General features: G+C 49.7%; 1 protein-coding gene across 1 annotated transcript in view; it reads right to left on the bottom strand.

Annotated features, from left to right (window-relative positions):
* Nucleotides 1-15,809: 15,809 nt before the first annotated feature.
* LOC140195231 (CD48 antigen-like) overlaps nucleotides 15,810-22,303 on the bottom strand; it is a 60,753-nt gene continuing 54,259 nt past the window's right edge. Inside the window, exon 6 of the mRNA XM_072253235.1 lies at nucleotides 15,810-20,478. Within this exon, the coding sequence (XP_072109336.1) occupies nucleotides 20,401-20,478 (78 nt within the window). The 3' untranslated portion in view covers nucleotides 15,810-20,400. The remainder of the gene's footprint in view (nucleotides 20,479-22,303) is intronic.

The following is a 22,303-nucleotide window of genomic DNA, read 5'->3' as shown; positions in this document are numbered from 1 at the left end:
AGGAGTGAAGGTAGGACCGATTAGAGATAAAGGTGGGAAGATGTGCCTGGAGGCTGTGGAAGTGAGCGAGGTCCTCAATGAATACTTCTCTTCGGTATTCACCAATGAGAGGGAACTTGATGATGGTGAGGACAATATGAGTGAAGTTGATGTTCTGGAGCATGTTGATATTAAGGGAGAGGAGATGTTGGAGTTGTTAAAATACATTAGGACAGATAAGTCCCCGGGGCCTGACGGAATGTTCCCCAGGCTGCTCCACGAGGCGAGAAAAGAGATTGCTGAGCCTCTGGCTAGGATCTTTATGTCCTCATTGGCCACGGGAATGGTACCGGAGGATTGGAGGGAGGCGAATGTTGTTCCCTTGTTCAAAAAAGGTAGTAGGGATAGTCCGGGTAATTATAGACCAGTGAACCTTACGTCTGTGGTGGGAAAGCTGTTGGAAAAGATTCTTAGAGATAGGATCTATAGGCATTTAGAGAATCATGGTCTGATCAGGGACAGTCAGCATGGCTTTGTGAAGGGCAGATCGTGTCTAACAAGCCTGATAGAGTTCTTTGAGGAGGTGACCAGGCATATAGATGAGGGTAGTGCAGTGGATGTGATCTATATGGATTTCAGTAAGGCATTTGACAAGGTTCCACACGGTAGGTTTATTCAGAAAGTTAGAAGGCATGGGATCTAGGGAAGTTTGGCCAGGTGGATTTAGAATTGGCTTGCCTGCAGAAGGCAGAGGGTGGTGGTGGAGGGAGTACATTCAGATTGGAGGATTGTGACTGGTGGTGTCCCACAAGGATCTGTTCTGCGACCTGTACTTTTCGTGATTTTTATTAACGACCTGGATGTGAGGGTAGAAGGGTGGGCTGGCAAGTTTGCAGATGACACAAAGGTTGGTGATGTTGTAGATAGTGTAGAGGATTGTCAAAGATTGCAAAGAGACATTGATAGGATGCAGAAGTGGGCTGAGAAGTGGCAGATGGAGTTCAACCCAGAGAAGTGTGAGGTGGTACACTTTGGAAGGACAAACTCCAAGGCAGAGTACAAAGTAAATGGCAGGATACTTGGTAGTGTGGAGGAGCAGAGGGATGTCAGGGTACATGTCCACAGATCCCTGAGAGTTGCCTCACAGGTGGATAGAGTAGTTAGGAAAGCTTATGGGGTGTTAGCTTTCATAAGTCGAGGGATAGAGTTTAAGAGTTGCGATGTAATGATGCAGCTCTGTAAAACTCTGGTTAGGCCACACTTGGAGTATTGTGTCCAGTTCTGGTCACCTCACTATAGGAAGGATGTGGAAGCATTGTAAAGGGTACAGAGGAGATTTACCAGGATGCTGCCTGGTTTAGAAAGTATGCATTATGATCAGAGATTAAGGGAGCTAGGGCTTTACTCTTTGGAGAGAAGGAGGATGAGAGGAGACATGATAGAGGTGTACAAGATAATAAGAGGAATAGATAGGGTGAATAGCCAGCACCTTTTCCCCAGGGCACCACTGCTCAATACAAGAGGACATAGCTTTAAGGTAAGGGGTGGGAAGTTCAAGGGGGATATTAGAGGAAGGTTTTTTACTCAAAGAATGGTTGGTGCATGGAATGCACTGCCTGAGTCAGTGGTGGAGGCAGATACACTCGTGAAGTTTAAGAGACTACTAGACAGGTATATGGAGGAATCTAAGGTGGGGGCTTATATGGGAGGCAGGGTTTGAGGGTCGGCACAACATTGTGGGCCGAAGGGCCTGTACTGTGCTGTACTTATTCTATGTTCTGTGATCATGTCCTGACCATTGGAGTTGTGATGGGGATGGCCATGTTCCGACCATTGGGGTTGGGATGGGGACAACCATGTCCTGACCATTGGGGTTGCGGTGGGGGATGACCATGTCCTGACCACTGGGTTTGGGATGGGGGATGACCATAGCTTGACAATTGGGGTTCTGGTTGGGAATGACCGTGTACTCACCATTGGGGTTCTGCTGGGGAATGACCGTATACTGACCATTGGGTTGTGATGGGGATGACCATGTCCTGACTATTGGGGTTTGGGCAAGGGATGACCATGTACCGATGATTGGGGTTGGGGCAGGGATGACCATGTCCCGACCATTGGGGTTGTGGCAGGGGTTGACCATGTCCTGACCATTTGGGTTCTAGCGGGGTATGACCATGTTCTGAACATTGGGATTCTGGCGGGGGATGACCTTGTACTGATCGACCACTGGGGTTCTGGTGGGGGATGACCGTGTACTGACCATTGGGTTTGGGGAAGTGATGACCATATCCTGACTATTGGGGTTCTGGCAGTGGGTGACTATGTCCTGACCATTGGCGCTATAGTGGGGATGACTGTGTCCCGAACATTGGTGTTGGGGTGGGGATGACCATGTCCCGACCTTTGGGGTTGGGGCGGAAATGACCATAGCTTGACCATTGGGTTTCTGTTGGGGTTGACCGTGTACTCACCATTGGGATTCTGCTGGGGAATGACCGTGTACTGACCATTGGGCTAGTGACGGGGATGACCATGGCCTGACCATTGGGGTTGGGGTGGGGATGTCCATGTCCTGACCGTTGGGATTCTGGTGGGGGGTGACCATGTCTTGACCATTTGGGTTGTGGAGTGGATGACCATGGCCTGACAATTGGGGTTGGGATGGGGATGACCATGACCTGACCATTAGGGTTGGGGTGGGAATGACCATGTCCTTGCAATTGGGGTTGTGACGTGGATGACCATGTCCTGACCCATGGGGTTGGGCTGGGGGATTACCACGACCTGACAATTGTGGTTGTTGCAGGGATTACCATGTCCCGACAATTGGGGAGGGGGCAGGGATGACCATGTGCTGACCATTGGGCTTGGTCTGGGGGATGACCATGTCTTGACCCTTGGGGTTGTGGCGGGGATGACCATATCCCGACCATTGAGGTTGGGGTGGAGATGATCATGTCCTGACGACTGGGGTTGGGTTGGGGCTGACCATGCCCTGACCATTGCAGTTGTAATGGGGATGACCATGTCCTGATCATTGCGGTTCTCGCAGGGGATGACCATGTCCTGACCATGCCCTGACCATTGGGTTTGGAGCAGGGATGACCATATCCTGACCATTAGGGTTCTGCCAGGGTTGACCTTGTCCCGACCATTGGTGTTCGGGCGGGGATGACCATATCCTGACCACTGGGGTTCTGGCAGGGGATGACTGTGTACTGACCATTGGTGTTGTGACGGGGATGACCATGGCCTGACTATTGCTGTTGCTGTGGGGATGACCATGTACTGACCATTGGGGTTGGGATGGGTGTTGACCATGTCCGGACCATTGGGGTTGGGGTGCGGAATGACCATTACTGACCACTGGGGTTGTGAAGGGAATGACCATGTTCTGACCTACAGGGTTGGGGCGGGGATGACCAAGTCCTGACCTTTGGGTTTGGGACAGGGATGACCATGTCCTGACCATTGGGGTTGTGGCAAGGGTTGACCATGCCTTGACCATTAGGGTTGGCGCGGGATGAGCATGTCCTGATCATTGGGGTTGGGATGGTGGATGACCATGTCCTGACCATTGGAGTTGTGATGGGGATGAACTTGTTCTGACCTTTGAGGTTGGAGTGCGGATGACCATGTCCTGACCATTGTGGTTCGGATGGATGATGACCATGTCCTGACCATTGTAGCTGAGCTGGATGATGACCATGTCTTGACAATTGTGGTTGAGATGGGGATGACCATATCCTTACCATTGGGGTTGATGTGGGGATGAACCTGTCCTGACCATTGTGGTTTGTACGGATGATGACCATGGCCTGACCATTGGGGTTGGGGTGGGGGATGACCATGTCCTGACCACTGGGTTTGGGATGGCAGATGACCATACCCTGACCATTGGGGTTGTGACGGGGAAGACCATGGCTTGACCATTGGGGTTGGGGTGGGTGATGACCATGTCTTAACCACTGTGGTTGGGATGGGGGATGACCATGTCCTGACCTTTGGTGTTTGGGTGGGGATGACCATGTCCTGACTATTGTGGTTCGGATGGATGATGTCCATGGCCTGACCATTGGGGTTGCAGTGGGGGATGTCCATGTTTTAACCACTGTGGTTGGGATGGGGGATGACCATGTCCTGACCTTTGGGGTTGGGGTGGGGATGACCATGTCCTGACCATTGGGGTTGTGACAGGGATGACCATGGCTTGACCACTGGGGTTGGGGTGGGTGATGACCATGTCCTGACCATTGGTGTTGCAACGTGGATGACCATGTCCCAACCATTGGGATTGTGATGGGGATGACCATGTCCTGACCATTGCGGATCGGGTGGGGATGACCATGTCCTGACTATTGTGGTTCGGATGGATGATGTCCATGTCCTGACCACTGGGTTTGGGATAGGGGATGACCATGTCCTGACCATTGGGTTGTGACAGGGATGACCATGGCTTGACCACTGGGATTGGGGTGGGTGATGACCATGTCCTGATGATTGGGGTTGGGGCGGGGATGACCATGTCTCGACCATTGGGGTTGTGGCAGGGGATGACCAGGTACTGACGATTGGGGTTGGGGCGTGGATGATCATGTCCCAACCACTGGGGTTGTGGCAGGGGACGACCATGTCCTGACCATTGGGGTTGGGATGGGGATGACCATGTCCCGACCATTGGTGTTGGGGCAGGGATGATCATATCCTGACCATTGGGGTTGTGACGGGGATGACAATGGCCTGACTATTGGGGTTGGGGTGGAGATGACCATGTCCTGACCATTGTGTTCTGGTGGGGGATGACCATGTCCTGACCATTGGGGTTGTGACGGGGATGACATGGCCTGACTATTGGGGTTGGAGTGTGTGTTCACCATGTCCTGTACATTGGGGTTGTGAGGTGGATGACCATATCCTGACCATTGGGGTTCTGGTGGGGGATGACCATTACTGACCACTGGGGTTGTGAAGGGGATGACCATGTTCTGACCATTGGGGTTGTGATGGGAATGACCATGTCCTGACCTTTGGGGTTGGGGTGGGTATGACCATGTTCTGACTATTGGAGTTGTGATGAGTATGACAATGTCTGGACAATTGGGGTTGGGATAGGGATGTCATGTCCTGACCATCGGGGTTGGGATTGATGATGACCATGTCCTGACCATTGTGGTTGGGATGGATGATCACCATGTCTTGACCATTGTGGTTGGGAAAGGGGATGACCATGTCCTGTACTTTGGGGTTGGTGTGGGGATGACCATGGCCTGAGCATTAGAATTGTGATGGGGATGACCATGTCTTGACCATTGGGGTTGTGACGGGGATGACCATAAGACAAAGGAGCAGAAGTAGCATTCAGCCCATCGAGTCAGCTCCGCCATTTCATCATGAGCTGATCCATTCTCCCATTTAGTCCCACTCCCCCGCCTTCTCACCATAACCATTGATGCCCTGGCTACTCAGATACTTATCAATCTCTGCCTGAAATACACCCAATGACTTGGCCTCCACTGCTGCCCGTGGCAACAAATTCCATAGAGTCACCACCCTCTGACTAAAAAAGTTTCTTCGCATTTCTGTTCTGAATGGGCGCCCTTCAATCCTTAAGTCATGCAGGGGATGACCATATCCTGACAATTGGTTTCTGGCACGGGATGACCAGGTCCTGACCATTGTGGTTGGGGAGCGATGACCATGTCCTGACCATTGGGATTGGGCAGGGGATGAGCATGTACTGTGCGTTGGGGTTGGGGCAGGGGTTGACAGTCTCCTGACCTTTGGGGTTGGGTCAGGAATGAACGTGTCCTGACCATTGGGGTTCCGGCAGGGGATTTCCCAGTCCTGACCATTGTGGTTGGCGTGGGGATGACCATGTCCTGAACATTTGGGTTCTGGCAGGGGATGACCATGGACTCAACACTGGGGTTCTGGTGCGGGACGACCATGTCTTGACCATTGGTGTTCTGGCAGGGGATGACCATGTCTTGACCATTGGGGTTGTGGCGGGGATGACTATGTCCTGACCAATTGGGGATTAGGTGGGGATGACCATGGCCTGACCATTGGGGTTGGGGTGGGGATGACCATGTACTTACCATTGGGGTTGGGGTGGGTGTTGACCATGTCCTGACCATTGTGGTTGTGACGTGAACATCCATGTCCTAACCATTTGGACTGGGGCATGCATGTCCATTACTGACCATTGGGGTTGTGACGAGGATGACCATTTCCCAACCATTGGGATTGCAACGGGATTGACCATGTCTTGACCATTGGGTACTGGCGGGGGATGACCATGTCCTGACCGTGGGGTTTGGGATGGGGATCACCATCTACTGAGAATTGTGGTTGGGCTGGGGAGACCATGTCCTGACAATTATTGTTGGGCTGGGGAGACCATGTCCTGACCAATGCGGTTGGGGCGGGGGATGACCATGTACTGACCATTGTGGTTGGGGCGGGGATGACCATTTCCCGACTATTGGGGTTGGGTCAGGAATAAACATGTCCTGACCATTGGGGTTTCGGCAGGGGATTCCCCAGTCCTGACCATTGTGGTTGGGCTGGGGAGACCATGTCCTGACCATTGGGGTTTCGGCAGGGGATTCCCCAGTCCTGACCATTGTGGTTGGGCTGGGGAGACCATGTCCTGACCATTGGGGTTCTGTCAGGGGATGACCATGTCCTGACCATTGGGGTTGGTGGCGGTGATGACTATGTACCGACCATTGTGGTTGTGACGTGAACGTCTATGTCCTAACCATTTGGATTGGGGCGTGGATGCCCATTACTGACCATTGGGGTTGTGACAAGGATGACCTTTTCCCAACCATTGGGATTGCAACGGGATTGACCATGTCCTGACCATTGGGTACTGGCGGGGGATGACCATGTCTTGACCGTGGGGTTTGGGGATGGGGATCACCATGTACTGAGAATTGTGGTTGGGCTGGGGAGACCATGTCCTGACCATTGGGGTTGGGGCAGGGGATGTCCATGTCCCGACCATTGGGTTTGGGGCGGGGATGACCATGTACCGACCATTGGGGTTGGGGCGGGAAGACCATTTCCCGACCATTGGGGTTGGGTCAGGAATGAACATGTCCTGACCATTGGGGTTCCAGCAGGGGATTCCCCAGTCGTGACCATTGGGGTTGGGGCGGTGATGACCATGTACCGACCATTAGGGTTGGGACGGGGATGACCATATCCCGACAATTGGTTTCTGGCACGGGATGACCGTGTCCTGACCATTGTGGTTGGGGCGGCGATGACCATGTCCTGACATTTGTGTTCTGGCAGGGGATGACCGTGTACTCAACATTGCGTTTCTGGTGGGGGATGACCGTGTACTGACCACTGGGGTTCTGTTGGGGGATGACCATGTCTTGACCATTGGTGTTGTGACGGCAATGATCGTGGCTTGACCATTGGGGTTGGGGTGGTTGTTGACCATGTCCTGACAATTGCTGTTGTGACGGGGATGACCATGTCCTAATCATTGGGGTTGGGTGTGGATGACCATTACTGACCATTGGGGCTGTGACGGGGTGACCATGTCCCAACCATTGGGTTTGTGATGGGGATGTCCATGTCCTGACTATTGCGATTGGGGCGGGGATGACCATGTGCCGACCATTCGGGTTGTGGCAGGGGATGACCATGTCCTGAACATCTGGATTCTGGCAGGGGATGACCGTGTACTCAACACTGGGGTTCTGGTGGGGGACGACCATGTCCTGACCATTGGTGTTCTGGCAGGGGATGACCATGTCTTCAGCATTGGGGTTGTGGCGGAGATGACCATGGCTTGACCATTGGGGTTGTGGCAGGGATGACTATGTCCTGACCAATTGGGGATTAGGTGGGGATGACCATTACCTGACCATTGTGGTTGTGACGTGAACGTCCATGTCCTAACCATTTGGATTGGGGCGTGGATGTCCATTACTGACCATTGGGGTTGTGATGAGGATGACCATTTCCCAACCATTGGGATTGCAATGGGATTGACCATGTCCTGACCATTGGGTGCTGGCGGGGGATGACCATGTCCTGACCATGGGGTTTGGGATGGGGATCACCATGTCCTGAGAATTGTGGTTGGGCTAGGGGGACCATGTCCTGACAATTGGTGTTGGGGCAGGGGATGACCATGTCCCGACCATTGGGGTTGGGGCGTGGATGACCATGTCCCTACCATTGGGGTTGGGGCGGGGATGACCATTTCCCGACCATTGGGGTTGGGTCAGGAATGAACATGTCCTGACCATTGGGGTTCCGGCAGGGGATTCCCCAGTCCTGACCATTGTGGTTGGGGCGGTGATGACCATGTACCGACCATTAGGGTTGGGACGGGGATGACCATATCCCGACAATTGGTTTCTGGCACGGGATGACCGTGTCCTGACCATTGTGGTTGGGGCGGCGATGACCATGTCCTGACATTTGTGTTCTAGCAGGGGATGACCGTGTACTCAACATTGCGTTTCTGGTGGGGGATGACCATGTACTGACCACTGGGATTCAGTTGGGGGATGACCATGTCTTGACTATTGGTGTTGTGACGGCAATGATCGTGGCTTGACCATTGGGGTTGTGGCGGGGAGACCATGTACTGACCATTGGGGTTGGGGTGGTTGTTGACCATGTCCTGACAATTGCTGTCGTGATGGGGATGACCATGTCCTAATCATTGGGGTTGAGGTGTGGATGACCATTACTGACCATTGGGGTTGTGATGGGGTGACCATGTCCCAACCATTGGGTTTGGGATGGGGATGTCCATGTCCAGACTATTGCGATTGGGGCGGAGATGACCATGTGCCGACCATTCGGGTTGTGGCAGGGAATGACCATGTCCTGAACATCTGGGTTCTGGCAGGGGATGACAGTGTACTCAGCAGTGGGGTTCTGGTGGGGGACGACCATGTCCCGACCATTGGTGTTCTGGCAGGGGATGAGCATGTCTTCAGCATTGGGGTTGTGGCGGGGATGACCATGGCTTGACCATTGGGGTTGTGGCGGGGATGACTATGTCCTGACCAATTGGGGATTAGGTGGGGATGACCATGGCCTGACCATTGGGGTTGGGGTCAGGATGACCATGTACTTACCATTAGGGTTGGGGTGGGTGTTGACCATGTCCTGACCATTGTGGTTGTGATGTGAATGTCCATGTCCTAACCATTTGGATTGGGGCGTGGATGTCCATTACTGACCATTGGGGTTGTGACGAGGATGACCATTTCCCAACCATTGGGATTGCAACGGGATTGACCATGTCCTGACCATTGGGTACTGGCGGGGGATGACCATGTCCTGACCGTGGGGTTTGGGATGGGGATCACCATGTCCTGAGAATTGTGGTTGGGCTAGGGAGACCATGTCCTGACAATTAGTGTTGGGGCAGGGGATGACCATGTCCCGACCATTGGGGTTGGGGCGTGGATGACCATGTCCCTACCATTGGGGTTGGGGCGGGGATGACCATTTCCCGACCATTGGGGTTGGGGCGGGGATGAACATCTCCTGACCATTGGGGTTCCAGCAGGGGATTCCCCAGTCCTGACCATTGTGGTTGGGGAGGGGATGACCATGTCCTGAACATTTGGGTTCTGGCAGGGAATAACCGTGTACTCAACACTGGAGTTCTGGTGGGGGACGACCATGTCCCGACCATTGGTGTTCTGGCAGGGGATGACCATGTCTTCACCATTGTGGTTGGGGAGGGGATGACCATGTCCTGAACATTTGGGTTCTGGCAGGGAATGACCGTGTACTCAACACTGGAGTTCTGGTGGGGGACGACCATGTCCCGACCATTGGTGTTCTGGCAGGGGATGACCATGTCTTCACCATTGGGGTTGTGGCGGGGGTGACCATGGCTTGACCATTGGGGTTGTGGCGGGGATGACTATGTCCTGACCAATTGGGGATTAGGTGGGGATGACCATGGCCTGACCATTGGGGTTGGGGTGGGGATGACCATGTACTTACCATTGGGGTTGGGGTGGGTGTTGACCATGTCCTGACCATTGTGGTTGTGACGTGAATGTCCATGTCCTAACATAGAAACATAGAAACATAGAAAATAGGTGCAGGAGTAGGCCATTCGGCCCTTCGAGCCTGCACTGCCATTTATTATGATCATGGCTGATCATCCAACTCAGAACACCGCCCCAGCCTTCCCTCCATACCCCCTGACCCCCATAGCCACAAGGGCCATATCTAACTCCCTCTTAAATATAGCCGATGAACTGGCCTCAACTGTTTCCTGTGGCAGAGAATTCCACAGATTCACCACTCTCTGTGTGAAGAAGTTTTTCCTAATCTTGGTCCTAAAAGGCTTCCCCTCTATCCTCAAACTGTGACCCCTCGTTCTGGACTTCCCCAACATCGGGAACAATCTTCCTGCATCTAGCCTGTCCAATCCCTTTAGGATCTTATACGTTTCAATCAGATCCCCCCTCAATCTTCTAAATTCCAACGAGTACAAGCCCAGTTCATCCAGTCTTTCTTCATATGAAAGTCCTGCCATCCCAGGAATCAATCTGGTGAACCTTCTCTGTACTCCCTCTATGGCAAGGATGTCTTTCCTCAGATTAGGGGACCAAAACTGCACACAATACTCCAGGTGTGGTCTCACCAAGGCCATGTACAACTGCAGTAGTACCTCCCTGCTCCTGTACTCAAATCTTCTCGCTATAAATGCCAGCATACCATTCGCCTTTTTCACCGCCTGCTGTACCTGCATGCCCACTTTCAATGACTGGTGTATAATGACACCCAGGTCACGTTGCACCTCCCCTTTTCCTAATCGGCCACCATTCAGATAATAATCTGTTTTCCTATTTTTGCCACCAAAGTGGATAACTTCACATTTATCCACATTAAATTGCATCTGCCATGAATTTGCCCACTCACCCAACCTATCCAAGTCACCCTGCATCCTCTTAGCATCCTCCTCACAGCTAACACTGCCACCCAGCTTCGTGTCATCCGCAAACTTGGAGATGCTGCATTTAATTCCCTCATCCAAGTCATTAATATATATTGTAAACAATTGGGGTCCCAGCACTGAGCCTTGCGGTACCCCACTAGTCACCGCCTGCCATTCTGAAAAGGTCCCGTTTATTCCCACTCTTTGCTTCCTGTCTGCTAACCAACTCTCCACCCACACCAATACCTTACCCCCAATACCGTGTGCTTTAAGTTTGCACACTAATCTCCTGTGTGGGACCTTGTCAAAAGCCTTCTGAAAATCCAAATATACCACATCCACTGGTTCTCCCCTATCCACTCTACTAGTTACATCCTCAAAAAATTCTATGAGATTCGTCAGACATGATTTTCCTTTCACAAATCCATGCTGACTTTGTCCGATCATTTCACCGCTTTCCAAATGTGCTGTTATCACATCCTTGATAACTGACTCCAGCAGTTTCCCCACCACCGACGTTAGGCTAACCGGTCTATAATTCCCCGGTTTCTCTCTCCCTCCTTTTTTTTAAAAAGTGGAGTTACATTAGCCACCCTCCAATCCTCAGGAACTAGTCCAGAATCTAACGAGTTTTGAAAAATTATTACTAATGCATCCACTATTTCTTGGGCTACTTCCTTAAGCACTCTGGGATGCAGACCATCTGGCCCTGGGGATTTATCTGCCTTCAATCCCTTCAATTTACCTAACACCACTTCCCTACTAACATGTATTTCGCTCAGTTCCTCCATCTCACTGGACCCTCTGTCCCCTACTATTTCTAGAAGATTATTTATGTCCTCCTTAGTGAAGACAGAACCAAAGTAATTATTCAATTGGTCTGCCATGTCCTTGCTCCCCATAATCAATTCACCTGTTTCTGCCTGCAGGGGACCTACATTTGTCTTTACCAGTCTTTTCCTTTTTACATATCTATAAAAGCTTTTACAGTCCGTTTTTATGTTGCCTGCCAGTTTTCTCTCATAATCTTTTATCCCCTTCCTAATTAAGCCCTTTGTCCTCCTCTGCTGAACTCTGAATTTCTCCCAGTCCTCAGGTGAGCCACTTTCTCTGGCTAATTTGTATGCTGCTTCTTTGGAATTGATACTATCCCTAATTTCTCTTGTCAGCCACGGGTGCACTACCTTCCTTGATTTATTCTTTTGCCAAAAACCATTGGATTGGGGCGCGGATGTCCATTACTGACCATTGGGGTTGTGACGAGGATGACCATTTCCCAACCTTTGGGATTGCAACGGGATTGACCATGTCCTGACCATTGGGTACTGGCGGGGGATGACCATGTCCTGACCGTAGGGTTTGGGATGGGGATCACCATGCACTGAGAATTGTGGTTGGGCTGGGGAGACCATGTCCTGAGAATTGTGGTTGGGCTGGGGAGACCATGTCCCGACCATTGGGGTTGGGTCAGGAATGAACATGTCCTGACCATTGGGGTTCCAGCAGGGGATTCCACAGTCGTGACCATTGGGGTTGGGGCGGTGATGACCATGTACCGACCATTAGGGTTGGGACGGGGATGACCATATCCCGACAATTGGTTTCTGGTACGGGATGACCGTGTCCTGACCATTGTGGTTGGGGCGGCGATGACCATGTCCTGACATTTGTGTTCTAGCAGGGGATGACCGTGTACTCAACATTGCGTTTCTGGTGGGGGATGACCATGTACTGACCACTGGGATTCAGTTGGGGGATGACCATGTCTTGACCATTGGTGTTGTGACGGCAATGATCGTGGCTTGACCATTGGGGTTGTGGCGGGGAGACCATGTACTGACCATTGGGGTTGGGGTGGTTGTTGACCATGTCCTGACAATTGCTGTTGTGATGGGGATGACCATGTCCTAATCATTGGGGTTGGGGTGTGGATGACCATTACTGACCATTGGGGTTGTGATGGGGTGACCATGTCCCAACCATTGGGTTTGGGATGGGGATGTCCATGTCCAGACTATTGCGATTGGGGCGGAGATGACCATGTGCCGACCATTCGGGTTATGGCAGGGAATGACCATGTCCTGAACATCTGGGTTCTGGCAGGGGATGACAGTGTACTCAACAGTGGGGTTCTGGTGGGGGACGACCATGTCCCGACCATTGGTGTTCTGGCAGGGGATGAGCATGTCTTCAGCATTGGGGTTGTGGCGGGGATGACCATGGCTTGACCATTGGGGTTGTGGCGGGGATGACTATGTCCTGACCAATTGGGGATTAGGTGGGGATGACCATGGCCTGACCATTGGGGTTGGGGTCGGGATGACCATGTACTTACCATTAGGGTTGGGGTGGGTGTTGACCATGTCCTGACCATTGTGGTTGTGATGTGAATGTCCATGTCCTAACCATTTGGATTGGGGCGTGGATGTCCATTACTGACCATTGGGGTTGTGACGAGGATGACCATTTCCCAACCATTGGGATTGCAACGGGATTGACCATGTCCTGACCGTGGGGTTTGGGATGGGGATCACCATGTCCTGAGAATTGTGGTTGGGCTAGGGAGACCATGTCCTGACAATTGTGGTTGGGCTAGGGAGACCATGTCCTGACAATTGGTGTTGGGGCAGGGGATGACCATGTCCCGACCATTGGGGTTGGGGCGTGGATGACCATGTCCCTACCATTGGGGTTGGGGCGGGGATGACCATTTCCCGACCATTGGGGTTGGGGCGGGGATGAACATGTCCTGACCATTGGGGTTCCAGCAGGGGATTCCCCAGTCCTGACCATTGTGGTTGGGGAGGGGATGACCATGTCCTGAACATTTGGGTTCTGGCAGGGAATGACCGTGTACTCAACACTGGAGTTCTGGTGGGGGACGACCATGTCCCGACCATTGGTGTTCTGGCAGGGGATGACCATGTCTTCACCATTGGGGTTGTGGCGGGGGTGACCATTTACCGACCATTCGGGTTGGGACGGGGATGACCATATCCCGACAATTGGTTTCTGGCACGGGATGACCGTGTCCTGACCATTGGAGTTGTGATGGGGATGACCATGTCCTGACCATTGTGGTTCGGATGGATGATGACCATGCCTTGACCATTGTGGTTGGGATGGGGGATGACCATGTCCTGACCATTGGGGTTGTGCTGGGGATAACCATGTCCTGTCTATTGTGATTGGGGTGGGGATGACCATGTCCTGACCATTGAATTGTGATGGATATGACCATGTCCCAAAAATTGGGGTTGGGATGGGGATGACCATGTCCTTATCATTGGAGTTGTGATGGGGATGACCATGTCCTGACCTTTGGGGTTGGTGTAGGGATGACCATGTACTGACCAATGGGTTTAGGATGGAGGATGACCATGTCCTGACCATTGCGGTTGGGATGGGAGATGACCATGTCCTGACCTTTGGGGTTGGTGTGGGGATGACCATGTACTGACCAATGGGTTTAGGATGGAGGATGACCATGTCCTGACCATTGGGTTTGCGGCAGGAGAGTACCTTTTACTGACCATTGGAGTTGGCGCAGGGATGACCATGTCCTGACCTTTGGGGTTTTGGCTGGGGATGATGACAAGAAAATGCATCGTATGGGGTGAGGAGTTATTCATAATAATGCCCAATTTGGGATTCCGGAAGTGTACCTTGCCTTTCTGACATAGGGGCAGGTTGACCAGTACTCTCTTCACAATTGGGCACATCCTTCAGCGTGAAAGGGTTCAGAGCTCAAGAGACATGGTACGCTAGTGTCTCTCAGAATAATTGTGTCTCGGCATGGAAAAGGCCTGTGTCTAAATAAACTTCAGCATCTAATCCCTCCGGGCTAAAACCTATGGCCTCACTAATGAACTTAAGAAATAGGAGTCGGCCATCTGGCCCATTGAACCTACTCCGACATTCCATAAGATCATGGTTGAACTGTCCATGGACTCATCTTCACCTACCTGCCTTTTCCCCATAACCCTTAGTTTCCCTACTACACAAAAATCTATCAAAACTTGTCTTAATATATTTACTGAGATAGCCTCCACTGCTTCATTGGGCAGAGAATTCCACGGATTCACCACTCTTTGGAAAAGCAGTTTCTCCTCTTCTCTGAATCTAATCCCATGAATCTTGAGGCTATGTCCCCTAGTTCTAGTCTCATCTGCCAGTGAAAACCATCTTCTTGCCTCCATCTTATCTATCCCTTTCATAATTTTATCTGTTTCTATAAGATCTCATCTCATTCTTCTGAATTCCAGCGAGTACAGTTCAATAAGATTAAAGAACTAACGAGGAAATTACCTTGCTCAGCAAGTGGATGCGTCAAGGCAAAAGATGGCAGCTTAATTATGAACAAAGAGGAACTCCTAAACAGATGGACAGAATATATAAAAGAACTTTTTGAAGACCAAAGAGGAGAAAAAGCGAACATAAAGAAGAATGAAGGACCTAGCATTCTAAAATCAGAAGTTCGAGCAGCCGTAAATAAAACAAAACATAACAGAGCAACTGGTCCAGACAACATCACTGTTGAAATGATGTTGAAATGATGGCCTTAGAAGATTTTGGAATAGAGAAAATAACAGAAATAGCAAATGAAATCTATGATCATGGGGAGATACCTGATGATTTAAGTAAATCAATGTTCATCACACTTCCAAAGAAAGAGGGAGCAACAGAATGTGAGTTACATCATACAAAAAGCCTGATGAGCCATATGGCAAAAATTATTCTCCAAGTAATTATGATGAGAGCAAGATGCTGTATAAAACCAGAAATCAGTAAAGAACAATGTGGTTTTGTGGAAAATACTGGAACCAGAAATGCAATTTTCATGCTACGGATGATCTGTGAATGAACCATTCAGATACAAAAAGACATCTACCTATATTTCATTGACTATACAAAAGCTTTTGACACTGTCAGACAGCAAGATCTTCTGAAAATGCTTCAAGATCTTGACATAAATGGGAAAGATATACGTTTCTTGAGAAACTTATACTAGGACCAGACAGCATCCATCAGAATAGAAGAAGTGAGTGAGTATATGAATATCATGAGAGGAGTCAGGCAAGGTTGTGTCTTTTCGCCAGACTTATTCAACCTGTATAGTGAAAATATCTTGAGAAGTATCAAAGACATCAAAGGATTCATAATTGGAGGCCATAATATAAATAACATCAGATATGCTGATGACATTGTACTAATAGCTGACTCAGAAACAAAACTTCAAGAACTACTCACTATAGTGGCAGCAGAGGTCTCTCAATCAACACCAAGAAGACAGAAAGCATGGTCATCTCCAGAAAGACAAACATCCCACAATGTGTGATCAAGATCGGAAATACAAACATCAAACAAGTCAACAAATTCAAATATCTTAGCAGCCGAAAAACAAGTAATGGCAGGTGTGGCACAGAAATCAAATACAGAATAGCAATGGCGAAAGAAGCTTTCCAAAAAATGAAGACCATATTAACAGACAAAAAGATGAGCATGTACACTAAAAACAGAATACTGCATTGCTACATTTATTCTATCCTGACTTATGGAAGTGAATGCTGGACCATTTCTCAGCAATGGAAAAGAGACTAGAAGCAGCTGAATCATGGTTTTACAGAAGAATGTTAAAAATATCATGGACCACACACACATCCAATGAAGAAGTTCTCAGAAGAGCCCAAGCAGTTCGATCACTCATACCAACAATAAGAGAAAAACACATCATGCGGAAAGATGAACTAGATGAACTTCCATACTCTCTGGAAAGATTGAGGGGAGCAAACCTAGAGGAAAACCTCAGCTTATGTACATCAAACGCATAGCCAGGTGGCTACACATCGAGGAAATGGAAGTCATCCGAAAAATGAAGGGTAGATCTACATGGAAAACCATGGCCACCAAAGTCCGCATCGGATTTGGTACCTAGACAGACAGACAGTTCAAGGAGATTCAATCTGTCCTCATAGTCTAACCCCTCATCTCTGGAATCAACCTCATGAACCTCCTCTGCACCACCTCCAAAGCCAGTATATCCTTCCTCAAGTAAGCAAACCAGAACTCCACGCAGTACTCCAGGTGTGGCCTCACCAGTACCCTAATGCAGTTGCAACCTGTTTAATTCAATCCCTCTAGCAATAAAGGCCAACCTTCCATTTGCCTCCTTGATAGCCTGCTGCACTTGAAAAACAACATTTTGTGATTCATGCACAAGCACTCCCAAGTCCCTCTGCACAGCAGCATACTGCAGTTTCTTACATTTAAATAATAATCTGCTTTTCCATTTTTCCTTCTAAAGTGAATGACCTCTCATTTACCAACATTGTACTCCATCCGCCACGCCCTCAACCTATCTATGTCTCTCTGCAGACTTTCCATATCTTCTGCACAATTTGCTTTTTCACTGAATTTAGTATCATCAGCAAACCTAAATTAGATACACTACACTCGGTCTCCTCTTCCAGATCGTTAATGTATGTCGTGAACAGTTGCGGCTCAGCACTGATCCCTGCGGCACACCGCTCACCACTGATTGCCAACCAGAGTAACACCCATGTATCCCAACTCTCTGCTTTTTATTGGCTAAACAATCCTCAATCCATGCTAATACATCACCCCCAACTCTATGCATCCTTATCTTATGGATAAGCCTCTTATGTGGCACCTTATCGAACACCTTCTGGAAATACAAGTAAATAATGTCCATCTTTTCCCCTCTATCCACTGCACTCATTATATCCTCAAAGAATGACGAGTCAGCATACAGAGAGGAGGTGCAGCGGCTAACGGACTGGTGCAGAGCCAACAACCTTTCTGAATGTGAACAAAGCAAAAGAGATGGTTGTTGAATTCAGGAGGACACGGAGCTACCATTCTCCGCTGAACATTGACGGCTCCTCTGTTGAGATCGTTAACAGTACCAAATTTCTTGGTGCTCGCCTGGCAGAGAATCTCATCTGGTCCCTCAACACCAGCTCTATAGCCAAGAAAGCCCAGCAGTGTCTCTACTCTCTGCGAAGGCTGAGAAAAGTCCATTTCCCACCCCTCATCCTCACCACATTCTATAGAGGATGTATCGAGCGCATCCTGAGCTGCTGCATCACTGCCTGGTTCTGGAATGGACTGTCTCGGATCGCAAGATCCTGCAGCAGATAGTGAGGTCAGCTGCGAAGGTCATCGGGGTCTCTCTTCCCGCCATTACAGACATTTACACCATGTGCTGCACTCGTAAAGCCAACAGCATTGTGAAGGACCCCACGCACCCCTCATACAAACACTTTTCCCACCTGCCATCTGGCAAAAGGTACCAAAGCATTCAGGCTTTCACGACTAGACAGTGTAACAGTTTCTTCCCCCAAGCCATCAGACTCCTTAATACCCAGAGTCTAGACTGACATCTACATCATTTATTATTATATTGAAATTTGTCCTCTACTGTGCCTATTGTCTTGTTTACTATTTATTGTACTGCCCTGCACTGTTTTGTGCACTTTATGTAGTCCTGTGTAGGTCTGTAGTCTACAGTAGCACCATGGTCCTGGAGGAACATTGTTTCGTTTTTACTGTGTACTGTACCAGCAGTTTAAGGTTGAAATGACAATCAAAAGTGATTTGACTTGAAAGAACTCCAGTAAGTTTGTCAAATAGGATCTGCCTTTGCTGAATCCATGCTGCGTCTTCCTGATGAATCAATTTCCTTCCAGATACCTAGTTATTTCTTCTTTAATGATAGCTTCAAGCACCTTCTCAACTACAGATGTTAAACTAACTGGCCTATAGTTACCCGCCTTTTGCCGACATCCTTTTTTGAACAGTGGGGTGGCATTTGCCATCTTCCAATCTGCCTGGACCTACCCAGAGTCTAGAGAATTTTGGTAAATTATCACCAAAGCTTCTATAACTTTTTCTATGATCATCTTCTATAACTTCTGCCATTTCTTACAGTTCCCTGGGATGCATTGCATCAGGACCAGTGGACTTGTTTATCTTCAGGCCCACAGGTTTGCTCAGCACTACCTCTTTAATAATAGCTATCCTTACTTCCCATTACATCCATAACAACCTACTTTGGGATGTTAGACGTGTCCTCCACCGTGAAGAATGACACTAAATAATCATTCAAAGCCTCTGCCATTTCTTCATTCCCCAGCATCAATTCACCTTTCTTATCCTCCAAGGGATCTACATTCACTTTAGCTACCCTTTTCCGCTTTATATAATTATATAAAGTTTTACGATCTGTTTTTATATTTTGTACTAGTCTCCATGTAGACAAGACAAAAGAGAAGATTGTGGACTTCAGGAAGGTTCCTGTCAACCACTCTCCATTGCACATCAGTCGCTCTGTTGTGGAGAGAGTGAAGAACACGAAGTTCCTTGGTGTGCTCAGAATGGACAATCTAATCTGAACCTATAACTCCTTCTCATTCGTCGAGAAATCACAGCAGCGTCTACACTTCCTGAGGAGACTGCCCCCTTTCCAACAACTCTCTGCAGGATCACCATTGAAAGTGTCCTGTCTGGTTACACGGAAGCTGCAAGGCATCGGACCTCAGTCCCTACAGAGGACAGTAAAAGCCACCCAGAGGTTCAGCAGGGTCTCCCTCCCCGTTTGTCCCATTTACTGGGAGGGTTGTATACGAAGAGCCCAAAGTATTGATGAGGATCCCTTCCACCCATCTCAAAATCACCACCACCATCAGGAAGGAGGTACAGAAGCATCAGGACTAGGACTGACAGACAGGGAACAGTTTCTTCCTACCCCAGGCTGTGAGACTAATGACTACTCTGTCAGCGCCGAGGTCTCGTCACTGAGAGAGTGAACAGCTTACCTGTGCTGCAGACTACATGTGCTCTGAATTACATTTTATCATTTGTGGGAATAACGTGATGTTTTATGTGTTCTGTGTGATATGCGTCTTGTGGGTGTGCCACACTCCAGAAGGAACGTTGTTTCATTTGATTGTAAATAAAAACAATCAGATGAGAATAAACTTGAACTTGAGTTCGTGATGGGCAGATAATGGAGGCATCCAGTACCAGAGGGCATAGGTTTAATCTGAGGAGCAGAGACATTCGAGGGGATCTCGGGAAAGCATGTTTGCAACCTGAAACACAGTTCTCTCACAATATTTAAAAATATCTGGTAAGCAGTTGAATAGTCAAGGCACAGAGGCTGCAGAGCAGGCGTTGGTGAATGGGTTTGGTACAGATGATACTCGGTGAGCTGTATGAACAGGAGGGATGAAGGATGGGGTGAGCAAGTTACCCAATATACATGTAAGTACCTACTCCAGCCACATCTACCCTCATGGGAGCATTGCCTGGGCCACAAGAGACACCCAGTGCCATACCTGCCCCCACCACCATCCCCATCCTCGTATAACACCCATGCACTCGCGACAGCGGCCGTAGAACATGGATCACATCAGTGGTGGATGGATGTCTCCTGGTTCACAACGGGTGGGTCATTTGAGGGGACCTGGAGCCTTGACAGTGTCATACAAGGTGAGAGAATCCTCCTTTCTCTCCTCTTGTCTATGAACCTGCAGAGAAAGCACAGAGTTCAGAGACAAGATGCAATCCTGGACATGGTAAATGTAGGTGGGGAGACAAAACCATTCTCTCATTCTGCAGATACCGTCATTCCTCAACACTACCTACCCCTCCATCAATCTTTATATTGTCGACAAACTTTGCCACAAAGCCATCAGTTTCGCGATCAGAATCATTGACATATAACATGAAAAGTCCCCAACACCAGCCCCTGTGGAACACCACTGGTCACCGGCAGACAACCAGACAAGGTCCCCTTTATTCCCACTCTTTGTCTCCTGCCAATTGGCCAATCTTCTGTCCATACTCGAAAATGTGTAAATGCTGGAAATACAAGCAACACCCACAAAATACTGAACGAACTCAGCAGGCCAGGCAGCATCTATGGAAATCGTCTCAGACTGTTACCCTTCGTCAGGACTGGAAAAAAAGATGAGAAGTCGGAGAAAGAAGGTGGGAGGGGGTGGAGAGGAAGAAGTACAAGGTGGTAAGTGATGGGTGAAACCAGGAGAGGGGGAGGAGTGAAGTAAAGAGCTGGGAAGTTCATCAGTGAAAGAAATAAAGGTCTGGGAAGCGGAGATCTGATATGAGAGGCCAGAAGACCATGGAAGAAAGGGTAGGGAGGAGCACCAGAGGGAGGTGAAGGGCAGGTAAGGAGATAAAGTGAAAGAGGGAATTGTGAAGGGGGAAGGCAATTACCAAAAGTTTGAGAAAGTGATGTTCATGCCATCCGGTTGGAGGCTACCCAGGCAGAATATAGGAGTTGCTCCTCCAGCCTGAGTGTGGCCTCAGTGTTGAAGAAGAGGGTGCCATGGAGTGACATGTCAGAATGGGAATGGGAAGCAGAAATCACATCGGTGGCCAGTGGAAGATCATGCTTTATCTCAGCCAGCTCTCTCTCATACCTCTGTAATACCTATTGAGGTACTATGCGACTAATAAATCTCACTTCAGCTTCTCCCTCTCAAACTGCAGGGGGAAATCTATCATATCATCATCACGGCGTTCTAGGGTTCCTTTACCTTAAGCTCCCGAATGATATCTGATCAAATGACAGTGACTGGGTGTGAGGGTATGATCTACCACAGTGATTGGGTGTGTGAAGGCACTGTATCCCAGTCATTGGGTGTGTGATGGCACTGTACCCCAGTGACTGGGTGAGGGGGTATAATCTACCCCAGTGACTGGGTGCGAGGGTGGAATCTACCCGAGTGACTGGGTGGGGGGGGGGAGTGTATCCCAGTGAATGGGAGGGTGTGTGCCCCTGTGACCGGGTATGGGAGGGAGGATCAGTGTACCCAGTGACCAGTTGTGGTGAGTGACATTGTACCCAAATTACCAGGTGTGTGTGGTGGGTGAGGACAGTGTACCCCAGTAACTGAGTGTGTGGGGACCAGCGGATCCCAGTAACTGAGTGTGTGGGGACCAGCGGATCCCAGTAACTAAGTGTGTGGAGGGGGACAGTGTATCCCAGTTATTGCATGTGGGGGTCAGTCTACCCCATTGACCGGGTGTGGGGGGTAGAATTTGTACCCCAGTGACTGGGTGCAGGGGGGAGGACAGTCTACCCCATTGACCGGGTACGGGGAGGGCAGTGTACCTCAGTGAGCCAGAGTTTTAGAGTGTACCCCAGTGACGGGGGGGGCGGGGTGACAGCATACCCTAGTGACTGGTTGTGGAGGCAGGGGGATAGTAGACCCCAGTGAGCGTGTGTGTGTGTTATATGGGGGGTGCGCTGGAAGCAGAACACAGACTTGGGCTAGGACATTGGCTAGGCTACTGGGACCAGGACAAGGAACTGGGAACTAGGAATCT

This window comes from Mobula birostris, chromosome 3 (genome assembly GCF_030028105.1).
Source record: "Mobula birostris isolate sMobBir1 chromosome 3, sMobBir1.hap1, whole genome shotgun sequence".
Classification (NCBI taxonomy): Eukaryota; Metazoa; Chordata; class Chondrichthyes; order Myliobatiformes; family Myliobatidae; genus Mobula; species Mobula birostris.
This window is presented reverse-complemented; position numbering and strand designations above follow the sequence as displayed.